General features: G+C 49.6%; 9 protein-coding genes across 9 annotated transcripts; 6 read left to right on the forward strand and 3 right to left on the reverse strand.

The window, feature by feature from the left end:
• The first annotated feature begins 409 nt into the window (after window positions 1–409).
• ASPGLDRAFT_50760 (Rtr1/RPAP2 family protein phosphatase) lies at window positions 410–1,909 on the forward strand. The gene has a single exon (XM_022547378.1). It carries the CDS (start codon window positions 512–514, stop codon window positions 1,445–1,447), a length of 936 nt encoding a protein of 311 aa, XP_022397926.1. The 5' UTR covers window positions 410–511; the 3' UTR covers window positions 1,448–1,909.
• On the reverse strand, window positions 1,621–2,446 carry ASPGLDRAFT_787344 (40S ribosomal protein eS17). Its single transcript, XM_022549980.1, has 3 exons — window positions 2,308–2,446; window positions 2,126–2,251; window positions 1,621–2,066 (listed from the first exon to the last, which is right to left on the reverse strand). The coding sequence occupies exons 1-3, from the start codon at window positions 2,326–2,328 to the stop codon at window positions 1,794–1,796; spliced, it is 420 nt and encodes a 139-aa protein (XP_022397927.1). The 5' UTR covers window positions 2,329–2,446; the 3' UTR covers window positions 1,621–1,793.
• Window positions 2,447–2,658: 212 nt separating this feature from the next.
• ASPGLDRAFT_28464 (mitochondrial 37S ribosomal bS1m domain-containing protein) lies at window positions 2,659–5,568 on the reverse strand (the record flags this gene model as incomplete). The annotated part of the gene is made up of 7 exons (XM_022543761.1): window positions 2,659–4,197; window positions 4,235–4,251; window positions 4,342–4,840; window positions 4,892–5,182; window positions 5,241–5,373; window positions 5,438–5,489; window positions 5,547–5,568. The coding sequence occupies 7 exons, from the start codon at window positions 5,566–5,568 to the stop codon at window positions 2,659–2,661; spliced, it is 2,553 nt and encodes an 850-aa protein (XP_022397928.1).
• A 1,046-nt stretch (window positions 5,569–6,614) lies between these two features.
• ASPGLDRAFT_38426 (uncharacterized protein) lies at window positions 6,615–7,016 on the forward strand (the record flags this gene model as incomplete). Its single annotated transcript, XM_022544944.1, has 2 exons — window positions 6,615–6,741; window positions 6,823–7,016. The coding sequence occupies 2 exons, from the start codon at window positions 6,615–6,617 to the stop codon at window positions 7,014–7,016; spliced, it is 321 nt and encodes a 106-aa protein (XP_022397929.1).
• Window positions 7,017–7,622: 606 nt separating this feature from the next.
• ASPGLDRAFT_1500869 (uncharacterized protein) lies at window positions 7,623–9,922 on the forward strand (the record flags this gene model as incomplete). Its single annotated transcript, XM_022542104.1, has 4 exons — window positions 7,623–8,303; window positions 8,459–8,768; window positions 8,903–9,112; window positions 9,172–9,922. The coding sequence occupies 4 exons, from the start codon at window positions 7,623–7,625 to the stop codon at window positions 9,468–9,470; spliced, it is 1,500 nt and encodes a 499-aa protein (XP_022397930.1). The 3' UTR covers window positions 9,471–9,922.
• Window positions 9,923–10,010: 88 nt separating this feature from the next.
• Window positions 10,011–11,726, forward strand: ASPGLDRAFT_68926 (uncharacterized protein; the record flags this gene model as incomplete). The annotated part of the gene is made up of 5 exons (XM_022549311.1): window positions 10,011–10,157; window positions 10,370–10,695; window positions 10,726–10,928; window positions 10,962–11,284; window positions 11,334–11,726. 5 exons carry the CDS (start codon window positions 10,011–10,013, stop codon window positions 11,724–11,726), a joined length of 1,392 nt encoding a protein of 463 aa, XP_022397931.1.
• Window positions 11,727–12,249: 523 nt separating this feature from the next.
• ASPGLDRAFT_133139 (uncharacterized protein) lies at window positions 12,250–14,003 on the forward strand (the record flags this gene model as incomplete). The annotated part of the gene is made up of 4 exons (XM_022541185.1): window positions 12,250–12,533; window positions 12,586–13,009; window positions 13,065–13,198; window positions 13,253–14,003. 4 exons carry the CDS (start codon window positions 12,250–12,252, stop codon window positions 14,001–14,003), a joined length of 1,593 nt encoding a protein of 530 aa, XP_022397932.1.
• A 425-nt stretch (window positions 14,004–14,428) lies between these two features.
• Window positions 14,429–14,862, reverse strand: ASPGLDRAFT_788763 (uncharacterized protein). The gene has a single exon (XM_022549994.1). The coding sequence runs from the start codon at window positions 14,728–14,730 to the stop codon at window positions 14,500–14,502; it is 231 nt and encodes a 76-aa protein (XP_022397933.1). The 5' UTR covers window positions 14,731–14,862; the 3' UTR covers window positions 14,429–14,499.
• Window positions 14,863–16,128: 1,266 nt separating this feature from the next.
• Window positions 16,129–18,337, forward strand: ASPGLDRAFT_68928 (putative C6 transcription factor; the record flags this gene model as incomplete). The annotated part of the gene is made up of 6 exons (XM_022549312.1): window positions 16,129–16,272; window positions 16,424–17,035; window positions 17,086–17,237; window positions 17,292–17,468; window positions 17,518–17,857; window positions 17,948–18,337. The coding sequence occupies 6 exons, from the start codon at window positions 16,129–16,131 to the stop codon at window positions 18,335–18,337; spliced, it is 1,815 nt and encodes a 604-aa protein (XP_022397934.1).
• Window positions 18,338–18,776: the final 439 nt, after the last annotated feature.

The following is an 18,776-nucleotide window of genomic DNA, read 5'->3' on the forward strand; positions in this document are numbered from 1 at the left end:
AGAGGGGAACAAAGGGTAGGAAGAAGAAGAAGCATAGCTGGATGTTTGTATATATAAAGATACTCACAGTAAAAGCAAAGGATGGAGTGGTTGAGGACTGTATGAGAGATGGTAGAAGAGAAAAGAAAAGAAGTCGGAGGGAGAGAGTGATGGAGAGAGGATGTTGTCTGGCGGGACACTCACTACTCCACTGCTGAGCGATCGGCGAGTATGAAGGGTGCGTAAAGTAGGATATTATACGTACAGAGTAATGTAATATGATATTATATTGCTATGCTATAAATATAAAAGACAAGTATTAAGATCTGCTGGTCCCATACAATCAAAGCGCCTGATATCGTCATCTGCTGGGGAATCCGGGGATTTATTGTTACTTTTTGCCTCTATCGAAAAGTCATCACTTTATCCTCCGACTGTCAACACAACCATCATCACTCATCCTACCTTTTACATTATCTTTTCTACAATAGTACAAAAGTAAATATATTTTAACATTTGATTATCGTCCATCATGTCCGTCAATCAAAATCCCCTGAGAACATCCCTTCCCACGACACACGCCGCTGCTTCAGATTCCTCCCGTCGCCAACAAAAGAAACCCCAGGGCCAGTCCAACTCAGGAGTCGACCCCCGTCACATGGCCATAGCCCTGCACCACGCCCACCGCATTCAATCCCAAAAAGATACCGCATCCCTCATCCTCGACCGCATCCTCGATCTCGTTTCCTTCCCTTACTCGCCAACCGCAGACCCGTCGACGCCATCTCCCGAAGACGCGCTTTTGTTCAAGAACGCGCTGGTGCCGTTCCAGCCTACGGACTATGATAACCTCATTCAAGAACGGAATATCGAGGGTCTATGTGGCTACGGTTTATGTCCGCGAGAGCATCGCAGGGAAGAGGGCGGTGGCATGTTCCGGATTAAATACGGCGCCAAAGGGAGCGGTCCGGGCGGAAGGGGCCGGGAGATGAATATCGTTCCCAAGGAGAAGTTGGAAATGTGGTGTTCGGATGAGTGTGCGGAGCGGGCGATGTATATCCGGGTTCAGTTGGCGCATGAGCCAGTCTGGGAGCGAAGGGGGGATGATTCGCGGAATAAGGATCTGCTTCTACATGAGGAGGCGCGGGAGCAGCAGGGCAGGAGCCTGAGAAGTGGTGATAATACTGCTACGGTTGGACAGGTTGCGGGCCAGTTGGAAAATATGCATATGCATGGTCCTGAGGCCAGAGATATGGCTGCTCAGATGCAGGACTTGTCTCTTCGTTCTCAAGAACTTGCGTTGGAGCGTGGTGATTCGAGCACTGGGGCTTTCCAGCATGATGGACGAGTGGGCGTCCAGATCATGGAGAATGAGAACTTCTCGCATGCCGTGGCACCTCCGCAGATGCGTCCGGAGGATTTCCAGGGTGGTTCCATTGAAGGATACTTCCCCAAGCCTCAGGAGTGAGCAATGTTTTGATGTTCGTTACGCGATGTTCATGAAGATACCCAAGCTACATAAATAGACTCTTGACAGATACATAACAGAGTTTGATAATATAAAAAACCCTGATCAATATCAGATCAATATCTCGAGTCCATATCCTACGGACCGCCCAGGCCATTAGCCATGGACAAAAAATTGGCAATCAAGCATCATCCCCAGAGGAGAATCAGCGACACCTTGGTAATCGGGAATCATATTTTCATTCCTCATCCTTCGAACGCTATCTAAACCGCCAGAACACGCCAAAGGTCGAAGTCGAACGGAGAACGGAAGAACTTTTTTGTTGCACGTCGTAGTCGTAATTAATTTAAGAGCGGAAGCGACGGCGCTCAGGCTGCTGAGCCTGGGTGACGTTGACGACGTTGACCTTGAGGTTGTCGAATCCCAAGCTCTTGAGCAGGTCCTTGGTGTCGGCGTCGACGTCGAGCTGGCCGGACTCGGTCTGGGAGACATCGAGAGCGGAGACCTCAGGGACGTACTGGTCCTTGCGCTCACGCTCCTCCTCCTGGAGCTTGAAGGAGATACCGCGGACGGGGCCACGCTGGATACGCTTCATAAGGTGGGTGGTGTAACCAGCGATCTATTCCCATTAGCCTCTCCCCCTAAGATTTCGATTTCGCAGGATTCGGTAGTGCTCACCTTGTTGCGGAGACGCTTGGAGGCAATGATGGCGATCTCATCGCAGAGACGCTTGTTGGTCTCGAAGTCGAGCGTGAGCTTGGGGTAGTAACGCTCGATCATAACCTTGGCGGACCGCTTGACGGTCTATTTTTTCTGTTAATTTTTGCATCACTTTTTAGACGCTCGTTGATTTCACTGACCTTAGTCCTGACGCGACCCATTTTGGCGGTTGTTTGCTGGCTGGAGGGATGTTCGAATGGCTGTCAAAGTATTCGTTACCTTCTTTTGGTGTCGCAAAAGGGTCGGGCTCGCTTAGCCGCTGTGTGGGTCGTGCCCTAGTACCAGATGCCCTATGTCACGTGGTTCTTATCGATAGCGTCTCCGCAAATACGGTTTACTATGGAGCTATGGAGACTCCAAGTTAAATACTGTACTCGACTATGAACGTTTAATGGAAATTGATGTATATGCGGTTATATCACAAGAATAAAAAGTTCTTTCCGTCCAACCAATCTAATCATACAGTCACATCACACATTATAACAAGTTCCCTAGCTTTCATACTTGAGTGTTTCCATGAGTGACCTTGCAGCATCCTCACGACTCGTCATCGGCGTGTGCCTTCTTTCATCGAATTGCCTAAAGCGAGGCGCCCTGGCGTCCAGTTTCGGAACTTGCCGTGAGGCACCCTGAGTCACTTCCGCAACGCGGTTCGCGGCATCGGCCTCTGGCGCATCCTCAATGCCGTAGGGGGCCTTGGCCGTAACGCTTGCCTTGAGAGATGCCAGGTCGATTTTGCCATCCGAGGTAACTGAAGCCCGGATTGGCGTAGCCCAGTATTTGCCACCGCCTTCGATGGATGCATCAAAGTAGGCCAATCCAGGGGGCGTCCGTTGGTCCCAGAACGTAATGGAGTTCACGTCTTCGGATGCAATACCACCAATACCTGCAATGGCCCTATTGCCCTTGCCCTTGAGCTTGCTCTTTGGCCGCAAGATACGCGCCTGCACGGGTCGTTGATAGGCCTGCGGGCCGTGTTCCGGATGGTTGTAGAGCAATGCGTGGGACCGCGTGTAGGACAGACCCGCTGAGGGGTGCGTCCTCGGTGGTCCAGAAGTAGCGTATTCCGTCGCAGACAACTTGGTTCCCGGAGCGTGGAAATACTTACCGGCAATTCTCATGTTGGGCACTGGCGGCGGGGACGGAAGGTCCAGAAGTTCGAAGATCACTGGGCCTAGAGCAGTCGGGTCTGCACGTAGCGATTTAATGTAGGCATGGAACTCCTTCTCGTCAAACTTGATGGGCTGCATGTTCTCGAGATCCTCTCCCTTGTCTTGGATCGCCTTTCTCTGTTCCACGGTGCGCTTTGCCACATACATATCGCGAAGCCTTTGCAGAACCTCCGGCTTGTCGCGTCGAACCTTTTTCAAGTAGGTCTGGAACTCCGCTTCGGTCTGCCCGGCAAGCCAAGGTCCGGATTGCCTGAATTGTTTGGCATACGGTCTCGCAAGGTCTTTGCTCGTCTGTGTGTTGTCGACATCCAATTCGAATGGACTCTGGTGTCCCGGAAGGAAACTGCTCGAGTAGTTGACCTTGGACGGAAGCGACATGGGCAGGTGAAGTTCCTGGAACTTCGCCAAGGTCAACGTGTGGTCTTGCGCGGATTCGAAGTCGGTAACATGTTCGAAGGTGTCATGGGCGTTCACCCTAATCACCGGTCTGACCGATTTTTCCGATGTTGACTTTGACGGGATAGGACGTTTCAAACCCCAATCACCACGTTTTGATGACGAACCCGGAGTAACAATCGATGCTCGGGTCGGATAGGGAAGGGTCGCGCTGTCGGATTCAAAGACCGTCTTCGAAGTGGGGGGTTCTTGGGGAGGCTTCAATGCCTGTGGCAATGCGAACACCCGCGACTTCCGCAGAAGATTCGCCGTCGGCGATAATCTCGCGGACGTCATGGCGTTTCTGATGGCTGGATTCAAGGATATTCTTTTTGCTGCGGAGGGATCCTCGGAGGAGAAAATGTCTCCAGGCGGTACGGGGAGCGACAGAGCCGGAAGATGCAGCTTTTCCGACTGCCCGATCTGGACCACTCTTAAGCAATGAACTACGTCTACTTACAACTACACAAACAATGACTGGCAAAACAATGGTGACGATCTATGTTATTGGTCTATAATTTAAGTTCCTTTAACTTCTATACACGGGTTATGTCACAATTTACGCACCAACAGCCAGCAGAGACTCAACGGTATCGGCAACAGTCTTCTTCAAAGGCAGGTACGAGATACCCAGAAGCTCACGGGATCTGGTGTTGTCGTATCCGTAAGCATGAGTTGGGGGGTCGCTAGGAGCACCCTTCGGTGGCAGCTTCGATTCCAACTGAGGGTGGCTTTCCCGAATAGCCTCCGCAATCTCCTGGTTTGAGAAGAAACCGTTGGTGACGAAGAATCTCTTTCCTCCAGCCTCTGCGACTTCAATTGCTTTAACGTGAGCCAAAGCAATGTCGCGAACATCCACCCAAAGCGAAGTGTCTGTGGAAGGCTGCTCGTCCTTCAGGTTACCCTGGACAAAGTCCCTGAACCGCTTGTTGGATGTGTTGATCGCATCGAGGGAGTTCAAGTAGTTCACGATGGGTCCGAAGACAAGGGGGGGGTTGATCGTAGCGATGTCGAAGTTGGGCTTCTCGTTTTCAACGAAGTCCCATGCAGCCTTCTCCGCAAATGTCTAGGCCCACAATTAGTCTTGGTTCAGTATAACACGGGTGCATTGACTTACCTTGCTACCCCGGTAAACCTTGGAATGGTCCAAGGCCTGTTCCCAAGTGACAGGGTTCCAGTGCTCTTCACTATAGACAGGAGGATGTTGCTCGGAGTTGACAATGGAGGCGAAAGACGAAGTGACGACGACCCTCTTCACAGTAGGGGCGTAGGCCTTGATCGCCTTCAAGATTCCAGTCGTTCCCTTGATGGCGGGGTCCAAGAAGTCCTTGACGGGGTCCTGGACATTGAAGTGGAAAGGAGATGCTGTGTGGAGGACATAGTCGAATGGCGGGTTAGATTTAACAGCCTGTAATCTGTATTAGCCATACAAATAGTTTCCATTGGGGAGTGACATGGATACATACCTCGTCGAAGGCACCGTCTTCAGCGACATCCTTGACAATGACATATGACAGCTTCTCCTTGGGGAGGTTGGGGTGGTTTTCAAGGATCTTCTGACCCTTCTCGTCGGAACGGACCGTGACGACGGTGTCGAAACTGGGATATCCTTGTATTAGCTGTGAAGAACGATTGGCCAGATGCGAAAGCAGGCAATACATACTCATGCTGCAGCAAGATGTCGATGATGTGAGCGGCAATGAAGCCACTGCCGCCTGGTCGGATGTTAGCATCGGACTTCAGAGCGATTGCGAATACAGCTCAGAACATACCAGTGAGCAGAACCTTGGGCATTGTGATGTATATTGTTCAATTGGTGTTGTAAATAGAAAACAAAGAGTAATTTATGGGAAAGGTATGTGTATGTTGAAGTAGAATGTTGTAGATAGAGGGAGTCTGCTCGTTATATACTGTACTCCAGCCCCTCCCCCGCGCTGGCGCTATCATTCGGCTATCTCCCAAATGATTACAAATTTCAGCTCAGCTCGCCATGAAACACAAATGAACAGTTGGCATTTCTATGGAACTCATATCGCAATAATTGATGTCAATTAGGTATGTCTGTTCGGACTATCTATCAAGGTCCTGTGTACTTTGCTCAGAGTAGTACTCCGACTATACCTCCATATTGCATAGAATCGATGTATTCTACGCTTCTTTGTGGTATATACTCAAGATATTGAAACAATCTGATACAATTCTAGAATGTCTCGGGGCATCATCCATAAATAAGATAGATAAGCTTCTTTAATCTATTTAGTATTTCATGTTCCATGTCCAAAGCACTTCCGGTTTGGGCAATCCAGAGTATAAGAGCAGAGTATGGTACCAGGCAGCCAGTCTAGCGGACGTAAATAAGTGCTCTTTTACATATGAACCAGCCTTGTTGAAGGGCAGTAGTTCAAATTGTCTATAATACTAACCTATGCCCACCTTGTTATCGTCATTCCAATGGGTACTCGCAGCTATATATCTCCAACGTACTCGTACTTCATGGTTTATAGCACTGGTGTTCGAGAACTAGAAAGACCTAAACGGTTAAATTATACATTTAAATGCAATAATAAACTATTATTTATATATGAAATTCTCGTCTTTCATCCTAATGTACTTTGTATAGTGAATGATGCCCCAGGCCGGAATATCACTAGCCCGTGCACTCTCCCCGGCGGAAGTGGACTCTACCTTCACTTTCTCAACCTCTGGCAACCCGATTAAGCTTAACCATCTCCTCCCTCCTTTTCCTTCCCCCATATACATAATGACTCTTGTGTCTTTCACCCTCAGCTTGCCCCGAGACATTGAATTTCAAATGTTCATCCCGGGGGTGGTCTGCAAACATGGCGCAAGCAGGTCCTATCACGGACGTCACCCATCGGCTGTTCTTCGACCTAAAATCCAAGAACGAGGAAGTACGGGCGCGAGCTGCCTACGATCTTTACGATAATGTCATTGCCATTTCAAGAGGTGCCTATTCATTATCCTCACATTTCAGTCGTGGTTTTATCTGCTCGTCGCACTGCTGACACTTGGTTCCTCATCTTACAGATTGGCCGCCGGAAAAGTTCCTTGAGTTCTACAATGCAGTCAGCCAATGTATCGCGCAGCTCGTTGTAACTGGTAGTGATGCCAATGAAAGAATCGGCGGTTTACTCGCTTTGGACCATTTAGTCGATTTTGACGGAGTCAGTTCAGCCCAGAAGATCACTTGTTTTGCCAGCTACCTCCGCATCGCGCTCTGAAGTAATGATACTCTGGTGTTGGTGTATGCAACAAGGGCACTGGGCCACTTGGCCAAACCTGGTGGAGCTCTAACAGCGGAATTGGTTGAAAGTGAGGTACACTCGGCTCTGGAGTCGCTGCAGTCCGAACGACAGGAAAGCAGGCATTTTGTGGCGGTCCTTGTCCTCTGCAAACTGGGCAAAGGCTTGCTGACTCTTCTATATGGCTTCATCCCACAGATATTTGAGCTTATCTGTGTCGCTTTATGGGATCCCAAGGTGCTCATCTGAGAGTCGGCGTTGGATGCAGTCAGCAAATGCTTCGAGATCATAGCCGCTCGCGATAGTCAGGTTCGGAAACTGTGGTTCGCACAAATTTATGAAGAGGCACTGCTGGGACTGAAGTCGAGCAATGTGGACTGGATCCGTGGATCGCTTCTGGTGCTCAAGGAACTTTTGTTGAAGGGTGCTATGTTCATGAATGAACACTACTGAAATGCATGCGAGATCGTCTTCCGCCTCAAAGATCAATGTTATCCTAAAATCCGCACGCAAGTCGTCTTGATGATACCAATCCTCTAATCTTATGCACCCCTTGACTTGACCAAGATCTACCTCCATCAATTCATGATATACCTGCAGGCGCAGCTCAAGAGAGACAAGGAATGGAATTCAGCATTTATTGCAATTGGAAAGATTGCCAGCGTGATTGGTGGGGCAATGGCGCAGTATCTCAATGGGATCATCATATACATTCAAGAGGGATTAGCAATGAAAGCATGGAGTCAAGCCACAGTCAATGAAGCTCTGATGTTTGAATGCATCAGCATGCTGTCTCTGACTGTCAGGCAAACGCCCAGCAAGTACATGGAAGCATTGCTTGACCCCATCTTTGTGTGCGGGCTGAGTGAGTTGCTTACACAAGCACTTGTTGACATGGCTCATTATATCCCACCCATCAAGCCTACAATCCAAGAGAAGCTCCTAGAGATGCTGAGTATCATCCTTTATAGAACGCCATTTCGGCCTCTTGGGTGCCCTGAAAACCGACTCCCTCCTATGCCATCATTCACGAAGGACTTCTCTCCCCAAGAGCTGCATTCTGATGCCAAAATTGCCCTTTCCCTTCATACCCTAGGAAGCTTTGATTTCTCTGGTCACATCCTGAACAAATTTGTACAGGATGTTGCCATAAATTACATTGAGAATGACAACCCTGAAATCCGCAAAGCTTCTGCGCTCACTTGCTGCCAACTATTCGTCCATGACCCTATTATCAACCAAACTAGCAGCCATTCAATTCAGGTTGTTAGTGAAGTGATTGACAAGCTTCACACTGTCGGCATTGGGGATTCCGACCTAGAAATTTGATGCACTGTTTTGTGGTCATTGGACTGGAAGTTTGACCGTCATCTGGCAAGACCTGAAAACATCAATGTCTATTCTTGGCTGTCAATGACGAGGTATTCTCAGTCAGAGAAGCTGCGATTTGTATTATTGGATGTCTTTCCAGTGTCAACCCAGCTTATGTTTTCCTGCTGCTGCGGAAATTGCTTGTCAACCTCTTAACTGGCCTTGGGTTTGCCAGTACAGCTCGCCAAAAGGAAGAGAGTGCCCTGCTCATCAGCCTATTTGTCTCAAATGCCACAAAGTTGATCAGATCCTACATCAGCCCTATTGTCATGACTCTGCTCCCAAAGGCAACAGATGCCAACCTGGGAGTCGCGTTGACTACATTGAAAGTGGTTGGGGAATTGGAAAACGTCAGGGGAGGTGAGATGACACACTATCTACTGCAACTCATGCCTATTATTTGGACGCGCTCCAGGATCTTTTGTCTCACGCAAAATGAGAATCAGCATTGCGTATGCTTGGTCAGTTGGCCGGCAACTCTGGCTACATTATAGACCCGTACCTTGAATACCCCCATCTTCTTGCTGTACTCATTAATATCATCAAGACGGAGCAGACGGCGTCTCTCTGGAAGGAAACCAAGCTTCTGGGTATCCTTGGTGCCCTGGACCCATACAAGTATCAACAAATTAGCGAAGATGCTCCGGATATCCATCATACCAACGAGGTGCAGCCTGTCACTGATGTTGCCCTGATCATGCAAGGTCTTACACCGTCCAATGAAGAGTACTATCTGATAGTTGTCATCAACACCCTTATGCAGAACATCCTGCGGGAGAACTTACTTATGCTCGCCTGAAATTCAACTGGGCGTCAGGCGGTCAGCGTGAATCTCTAGGAATGTTGAAAGAGTTCAATGCGACCCTGACAGAAGACTTTACTTGGTTCAATGCTCTCATCATGTCACAAACGGATCATGCCATTAACGGTGTGAATGGCGTGGTGGACGCGAACCATGCCGATATTGCCGGCCTCCGTGAGCGTGTTGGCGATGTAGGCAAACTCCGACATCTTCTTGCAAAGAGCTATCTCAGACAAGGAGAATGGCAAATGGCCTTGTAGCGTGGTGACTGGAACCCAGAACTCATCCATGAGGTCTTGAATATATATGCTGCAGTGACAAGATACAACCAGGATTCATACAAGGCGTGGCACTCATGGGCACTGGCTAACTTTGATGTAGTTACTACCATTGCTAGCCAAGCTAACTGCAAGGGACAGCCTCTGGTCATGGTTTCTCAGCATATTGTGATGGAGCATGTCATTCCTGCCATCCACAGTTTCTTGCAGTCTATTGCACTGTCCTCAACATCATAATTGCAAGACACTTTGCGTCTGCTTACCCTCTGGTTCACTCATGGCGGCAACCAGGATGTCAATGGCACTGTGACAGAAGGATTCACTGCAGTTAACATTGACACTTGCCTTGCTGTTACTCCACAGCTCATTGCATGGATCAACCAGCCCAACTACTGAGTCTGCACCTCCATCCATTGCTTGCTGGCCAAAGTGGGCAGGGCGCACCTGCAAGCACTCGTGTATCCATTGACAGTTGCCATGAAATCCAATGTGACCCGCTGATTGCAGTCCACCAGTAACATAATGGACAACAAGCAGCAGCACAGCGCAAAACTGGTTGAGCAGGCTGATCTCATGAGTCACAAACTGATCCGTGTTGCCGTTTTGTGGCATGAACTCTGGCATGAGGGCCTGGAGGAAGCTTCTCATTTGTATTTTGGTGACCATACTGTGGAGGGCATGTTTGCAACTCTAGCATTGCTCCATGACATGCTTGATCAGGGGGCTGAGACTCTGTGAGAAGTGTCTTTCACACAGGCGTTTGGTTGTGACCTTGCAGAGGCTAAGCATACTGCATACTGTATCACAAAACTGAGGAGATTGGCGACCTGAACCAGGCTTGGGATCTTTACTACACTGTGTTCCAGAAGATCAGTCTCTAGCTTCCGCAGTTGTCTACTCTTGACTTGAAATACGTTTCGCCTAAGCTTAAGGATTGCTTGGATTTTGACTTGGCTGTTCCGGGTATCTACCAGAGTGGTAGACTGATCATCCGGATTATCAGCTTTGACCCGATTCTCCATGTTCTGCAAATGAAGAAGCGGCCTAGGAGGATGACACTGAAGGGCAGTGATGGAAGCCCTTACATGTACACTCTCAAGGGACATGAAGATATCAGACAGGATGAGCATGTCATGCAGCTGTTCAGTCTCATCAACACACTGCTTGACAATGATGGTGAAAGCTTCAAGCGTCATCTTTCTGCCCAGTGATTCCCAGCCATTCCGCTTTCCCAGAGCTCTGGTCTCCTGGGATGGGTTTCCAACAGTGACACATTACACACGCTTATCATGGAATACCGAGAGAGCCGCCGCATTCTGCTTAACATTGAGCACCATATCATGCTCCAGATGGCATCTGACTATGATAACCTTACACTGATGCAGAAGGTCAAGGTCTTCAGATATGCTATGGACAACACCACCAGAAAGGATCTGTACTGTGTACTCTAGCTCAAGAGTAAGGGCCCTGAAGCCTGGCTCGAGCGACGCACGAACTACACGCGCTCACTTGGTGTCATGTCCCATGGTTACATTCTCAGTCTGGGTGATCACCACCCTTCCAACTTGCTTCTCGACCACGTTACAGGCAAGATTGTTCACATTGATTTCAGTGACTGCTTCGAGGTTGTGATGCATCACGAGAAGTACCCTGAGCGAGTGCCATTCCAGTTGACTCGTATGTTGATATTCGCTATGGAAGTCAGCAATATTGAGGGTAGTTATCAGATTACATGTGAGGCTGTGATGCGTGTTCTGAGGGAGAATAAGGATTCATTGATGGCTGTTTTGGAAGCGGTAAGTTCTTTCCACCTCAAAGTAATTTCAACAAAGCTAATAATTGTAGTTCATCCATGACCATCTGATCAACTGGCGTCTGGGAGTCCGTGAATCTCCTCCGGGGAGAATGTCCTTTATAGCCGAACGTCGCCAGTCGGTGGCTACAAACCTCAACCCAGAAAATGGTGCCCAGCCCAGCACCTACACCCGTCCCCGCTGTCCCTCCATTCTTGAAGGTGGTATCCTGGATGCTCAGGAGGGCGTCCCCAACGAAGCCCGGGAGCTGCAGAACGCACGCGCACTGCAAGTTCTTGCTCGTGTCCAGGAGAAGCTGACGGGCCGCGATTTCCGGCCGTATGAGGAACTCGATATCAGCGACCAGGTGGACAAGCTGTTAGCGCAGGCGACGAATGTGGAGAATATCTGCCAACACTGGATTGGATGGTGCAGTTTCTGGTGATCGATTCGGTTGTTTGTTTGTTTCTTTCTTTTGATGCTCGATTTGTTGAGTGGTAAGGCGCAGGATTGTCGGATATTATATTATTGATACGATGTAATTTGGTTTGCATGGCGCGGATATCAAATTTTTATGTCATTTCTTCTTCATGTTATGTAGCATATGCTTTTATTCTACCAATAATCTGTTGTTTGTTATGAGGCTAATGACATTCCCTGTTGCACGTGTGAGTTGGGTGTTCAGGAATCCTGGAAATAGAGACATGATTGATGTATAATTCGTTCCTGAATAACAATTCCATACCCAATTCATCCTTGTGGCAATCTTCTATTCTCCTACCTTAAGCAAACACTGTATGGCTGTCAAATTGCCGAGGTTCGGCGGTGCCCAACTCAGTGTGCCACTTCACTCCTTAACAGCTGCACATACAACACACCTCCTTCCCTTCCTCCCCTAACTAATACTAGCACTATTTCTAACTAAAATGCCAACCCCCGATCCGAATCCAGCAGACCCAGACCCCGCCATGTCTGCCGATCCAACCGTTGGCGTTGACCCGGCCCTCCGCGCGCTCCTCCGCCTCTCCCTGAGCAGTCAGGAGTACAAGCTCCTTCACGAGCGCGCGCCCGCTGCAGTTAAGAAGAACGCGCCGTCTCCGGCGAGATTCGAGGCGATTGTGCGACCGAAGGATAAATATAATGATGCCGCGATAAGGGAGTCGTTGCGGGTGTTTGTGGGCTCGGGGTTGTTGTTGAAGCTGGTTGAAGTCGTTAGTCGGCGCATGAAGGGCGGTGCTGGCGCCGTTGCAAGGTAAGCACCCCATGAGACATATCAGATTCTATCTGGTGATTGACTCGAGAAGCAAAAAACGATCCATCATCCATTCCCCCAACTTCCGCCTTCCCCTTGCCCTCGCCCTCGTGGTCTTCTTCCACCGTCGCCTGCATCGCTTGTTCGCGCGCATCCGCGCAAGCCTCCGCATCGACAAAGCGCAGCCGTTCCGGGAGCGAAACCCGCGTCTAGCTAAGGCGTTGACATCTCGATATGCGCCCGCTGTCGGGGGGAGTTTGGCCGGGTTTGCGCTGGGGATTGCTCCGCAGGCGCAGTTGCGGATGACGGCGGCGATTTATATGAGTACGCGGACGTTGGAGTTTTTGTATAATGTCATAGATGAGAAGGGGTGGTTGAAGAATAAGCCGTGGTGGTTTGGGAGTTGGTTGTTGATGCCTGTGTCGTGTGCGCAGCTGTTTCATGCGTTTGTGTTTGATCGCGAGACGGTGCCGAAGGTAGCCCCCCCTCTTGCCTCGTTTATAAGTATGTATGCTGATTGCTGGTGGACAGTGGTTTGGAAAGGTCGTTATGAACTCGCCCAGCTACATACAGAGTCGACCTGCTTTGCTCCCCGCGGAGATTCCTTGGCCGGAGAACGAAGAGGTGGTTGATTCGCTCGGTAGCATTGCCAACCTGCGCTGGCCGTACGTGAAAACGACTCCCATGAATTTTTACGAAATTCTAATCTACGCCTCCAGGCCCTTCACCTCGCCGATTTTACACCCGTCCAACCCCAACACCCTGCCGGCAGCGATCAAATCCATCGCCCCGATTACTGGGCCCGCGCATCCCTCCATCTCCAGTCTCTCATGCGCACTCCTACACCCAGCCGTCCCCAGCTGCAACACAGCATTCCTGCACCACATCCTCCTCTCCGTTCCCCGTATCGCCCGCTTCATGACAACCGTCATGCTAGCCATCTCCATCCTCAAATACAAATCCTTCAAAACCAACCCCCTCGCCTCCTTCCAAACCCTCGCCAAACGCATCTTTACCCTAACAGCCGTCCTCTCCACCTCCATCGGCTCCGCCTGGGGCAGTCTCTGCCTGTGGAATACGCTCCTCTCGCGTTCCGCCCTCCCGACAAAACGCTTCTTCCTCAGCGGCGCCCTGGGCGGCCTCCCCTTCGCCTTCCTGGGCAACAACTCCCGCAGCGCATTCATGTCCATTTTCCGCAGCGCCGTCGACTCCGCGTGGAAGTCTGGCGTGAAGCGCGGGCTTTGGAAGGGCTGGACCGGTGGCGAGCTGGGGTTGATTGTGGTGAGTTGGGCGGTTATGGGGGCGATTCTGGAGAGAAGGCCTGGCGCTGTTCAGGCTGGGGGGTTGAGGAAGGGGTTGGCTTGGTTGAGGGGGGATGGGTTTTTGGATCCGGTTGAGGTGTTGGAGAGGAAGAGGGCGAGGAGGGCTGCGAGGAGGGAGGAGCGTGAGCTGGGTGAGGGTCGGGCTTGATTTTGGTTTTTATGGGTTTCTTTCAGTTTTTTCTGGTATTGCTATTTATTATTACCCTGTACTGCTATGCGTAATCACTAAATCTGTTATTATACCGGCTTATAGGTATTTATATTGTCTATGTTCGTCAGTAAGCCACTGGATATATGCAGAGCAAAGTCACAGAAGAGTGCGACAGTCAATATATGCCAAATTAGGAAAGCAAGGCAAAGTGGTCCCATCTGCGAGAAAAACCTTAGCCTTCTGATTGGTAGAAAGACCTCTAATCCAATTGGTTGATCTCAAGTGCGGGATCTTGGCGCGCCGCCTCATAGTCACATGTTTTTGCCTTGGCGCCGCAGGCATCAAAACGTATGGGCGGTACTTTATTCAGCCAATGAGAGGACAAGAAGAACAACGTAGTATTAACTGATCATACTAAAACCCCCGAATGCTCTGCAATAACTAAACCCTGGGTTACATACGGACTGCAGGCATCGTTCTGCCTTTGAATCCTTTAACTGCTCGATTCATGCAAATAGCCCTGTAGAAATAATACTACTAGGTCAGTGGTGATGGTGGGTGATCCCAAAGTACCGAGTATTCCATACCAAATCCCCGAAATGTCGATCAAATCCCAAAGGTATCCATGGTCCGTTGATGCTTCCATGGTTCGGTTCTGTTTGGACAAACCTCTTATTATAAACACCGATATCTCGGTATTGGAGTAGCCTGGATGCTGGACCATCGAACATTCTTCAGGTCAGGTCAGGTCTGGTCCTTGGGTCTACTTGGTTCGGGACTTGGACAATGTACTTGTGAAAACGAAAACGAGTAAAAACGAAAACGAGTGAAAACGAAAACGAGCGAAAACGAATGCGAAGTAGATCCGTACGGAGTATATAAAGAAATTGGTATTGACTAGGGGTGTTTCTAGATGCCCTCACAACATCCGAGGGACTTTGCAGCGTATGTATCTGTATTTCCTTGCTCTCATCGGCAAAAATTGATGTCACTCGGTAGAATCTTCCAGCGAATGAGAGTGTATACAGGAGGACACCATCTCTAATTCAACTTCAGAATACTACTGGAAAGCAAGAGAAAAGAACCTGATAGGGGCGGATTATATAGGATTTGCACCATCCATGTCTTGTATACTACAGTACTGCTATGTACAGTGGCATTTCCACAGCATCCCATCCGTTGCCATCTGTCTATAAGCTTATAGCACCAGGTAGCCATACCAGGTAGCTTTCTCGCGTAGTGACTAATAGTCAAAATAAGAACCAAGGACCTCTCTTTTCCCCTCTAGATTTAGTACGTACTGTATTGATATGACCAGCAATAGTCGGGGAACGGATATGCTTCTCTCCGCCTGTCAAGCCTAACCGCAACCCCATCCTTCTTCTTCTTCAACAGCTTTATCCTGCTTTTCTTGCTGTCATGTCCTCTTGCCTTCCACCTCTCCCGAGAGATGGATCATCCGATCTTCTTGACATGTCTCTTTGCTGTTGCCACTGTGGTTACTGTCCCTGCTTGACAGTCGTCCGAGAGCTTCTCGTTTCTGTGACATAAGCTTTCTTTTTTCTCCCTCTCTCTCTCTCTCTTTTTTTTTTTTTTTTTTTTTTTTTTTTTTTTTTTTAAACTTCTTTTTATTCTCTCTCACTCTCACACACACACTCTCTCTTCTGGTTATCGCCCGTCTACTGTCGCATCGTGACCGTAAGGGCTGCGTGCTTGTCGTTTTCTCCTCGACCCTGGCCTTCTTGACTCGCCACTCTTGCAGCGGCCAGCCTCTTTGAGATACTCACACGACATGGCCGCTTGCTTCCACCAACGTACTTCGCATTTCCAGTGATATCGTGACCATCCCTGTGCGCTCCCTGCTGGGCCAGATCATCCAACCCGACCTCTCCGCGTTTCCTTACTTCCACCGAATCAGTTCGAGTTTCCATACCGTTTCCCTCCCGTAGCTAAAAGGAAGAAAGAACATTATTCTTTCTTTCTTTCTTTTTCTTTTTCTTTTTTCCTTTTTGGCAAGGAAAGAGGGGGTCTGACAAAAGTCCTACTCATCGCACTCGGACCTCGCGGACATCATATGGATCAAGGACCCCCTCGAAGCAGAGAGTAACGAGGAGGCTGAAAGATGACCTCCCCCAACGACAAGCACCTTCCGGCGCTTGCACCTGGCCCGCCAGGTCTTGCCCAACCTAATCTATCAACGCGTCTCGCTCCGGGGCCACGGAAAATCTCGGCGGCTTGTTTGCCGTGCAAGCAAGCTAAAAGAAAAGTGAGTTATTGTTCTGCCGGAAGAGTTCCTGGCAGACAACCTCCATCTCAAGCAACCGATAAAGGGAGAGCAGTATGACCACAAAAGGTCCCTCCCCCGAAATCCAAGTTTGGAACCAAGACCAAGTGGCTGACTTCTGTTCCTTTTGCAGTGCAGTGGACGTCCAGCCCCGTGTAAAGCATGTCGAAATACAGATGCAGAAGCTGATTGTGTTTTCGATCTGACCCTCGACCTTCGCCGCAAAGTTGCCCAGAGACGCACAGTCGATGAACGGGAATATTATCGCAGTGTGTTGTCTTCTCTGTTGGACGAACTTCGCTCGTCGGAACCAGTCAGGATCAACGAACTGGTCAACTTCATACGCAGCGATGCCTCGATGGGTCGGATCGCCACCGTCCTTGCAGATACAACAATCAACCTCGATGATTTCAGTTCGATAAGCCTGGACAACAATCCGAGTGTGGAGAGTGCTATTCAGAGTTTATTCCCGCCGCCAGATCCATGCTTGACAAGTGGATATTTTCGAATAACCCTCGAGAGTCTTGTTGACATACCCTTGTTCCAAGTCCCCGCGAAACCTTGGACCAATGTCACCGATGATGACAATCTTGTCTCCCATCTGATCTCTTTATACTTTACATGGGACCACCCATGCTGGCAGTTGCTGGATCAGAAGGTCTTTCTGTTGCATATGAAGACGGGTGACCTGGAGTCACAATACTGCACACCATTCCTGGTGAACAGTATCTTAGCCATGGCCAGCGTATGTTGCCAATGCTGTTCTGCCTATGCTTTGATACTGATAATTGGCAGCTTTATTCCGATACCCCAGATGTTTTTGCCGTCCCTGGAAATACGGATTCTTGCGGGTCGCACTTCTATATGGAAGCCGAGAGGCTTTGGAGGGCTGAGGAGGGGACCGTGAGCTTGGCGAACATCCAGGGATTGGTTATCATGTGTCATGCGTGAGTAGCCCCAGCGACCCCTATCTCTAAGAGTCGCAGCTGACTTGATGATAGGTTGAAATGCCAGGGAAAGGACGGAGTTAGCTGGCTGACGCTGAGACAAGCTGTACAGCTCGCACAAGATTTTGGCATGTTTCGAGTCCCACCGTTGCATGCAAATTGGGAGGAAATGGACGCAGACATGCAGCGTATTCATGCAACCACTGCCTGGGGGATCTTTGTCATGAATTTGTATGGAACCTTCCGCAAATCCGCCCGAACAATAACTCATTCTCATTAGGGACATGTCTATGGAACTGCACAAGGACGCGAATCTCGGGTTCCCATTGTGCCGGCCTTATACGCCTGACGACCTGAATGACAATATCGCGTGGACCCCTTATCCTCGCTCGAACCAAATCGAATACGCCGAGAAGCCGGGACTTCTCCGTTATGTTGCGACAGAACTCGCCAATCTGACGGAAATCACTGCGAGTAAGCAGCAACTGTTCTTTATGAATGCTTGCCACATGGAGGTCAATGACCTCTGGAGAAGGACTAACCAAATATACTCGCGTCTCCAGCAATGGCGTGAAAACATGCCAGACGTTTTGAAAATTGACAGTTACCCTGTCCCGCAAGTACTGTTTCTTCAGTAAGAGCCTTATATCCCCAACACCCGCCGATTTTCGTAGTGACGTGCTGATCCGCGTGGTCTGAAATATCACCAGGAGATATTGTCATTGTTCAATGCCTTTGTGGGTTATAAGGGCCTAGACAGCCCGTCACGTCCAGCCTGGTTCGAACAAAGCAGACTAACCCGCCTTCAATCGGCCAAGGATATCTCCCGATGCTTCGGCGTCCTGCGACTATCCTATGGGTATAAGCGGATACCCAGCCACATGCTCGAGGCGGCGGGCACTAGTCTTGCTGTAGTGATGAGCGACTTGACGAACGAGGAATCCGGGAACGCGTTTTTTGAGCTTTGTCGGATCGTAGTGGTGTTCGGAAAACGATTAAAACAAGCCAAGCGCATGATTCCGAGAATTCTCTCGATTGCGCAGCAGTCGGGAATCATCTTACCACCAGAGGCAGTGTTGATTCTTGAATCGGGTTTATGACTCCTGACGCGCTCGTGAGGTTCGATTGTTGTCCCCCCCCCCCTTCCTCCCCCCCACTCATGTTGATATGCTTGGGCATGTAGCCAGCTAACACTTACCTGCTGTGCTCCACGAACCAGACTTGCCGACCCTCGCCGAATGACGAAGTAGGTGCCTTCATTCGGCTGGAAATCATTTCCGGGAAGCGCCACAAATCGGGGCAAGTCACCACCGCAGCAACCCTGGTGCCTTTACAGAGTACAGGAGTGTGGACGCATTAATATTGACGGACGCGTCTGGTACTTTTCTCAGTTGCAATTGAATTCGCTGGACAGTCCCCTGCTTGGTTTGTATGGGCGATGAGCGATGAGCGATGAGAGATTATCTATGCGGTATCAGAATGCATTAGACGGGATAGGACAGATACGGCTACGATTCCCGGGTGCATTGTGTGCTGCCA

This window comes from Aspergillus glaucus (assembly GCF_001890805.1).
Source record: "Aspergillus glaucus CBS 516.65 unplaced genomic scaffold ASPGLscaffold_20, whole genome shotgun sequence".
Classification (NCBI taxonomy): domain Eukaryota; kingdom Fungi; phylum Ascomycota; class Eurotiomycetes; order Eurotiales; family Aspergillaceae; genus Aspergillus; species Aspergillus glaucus.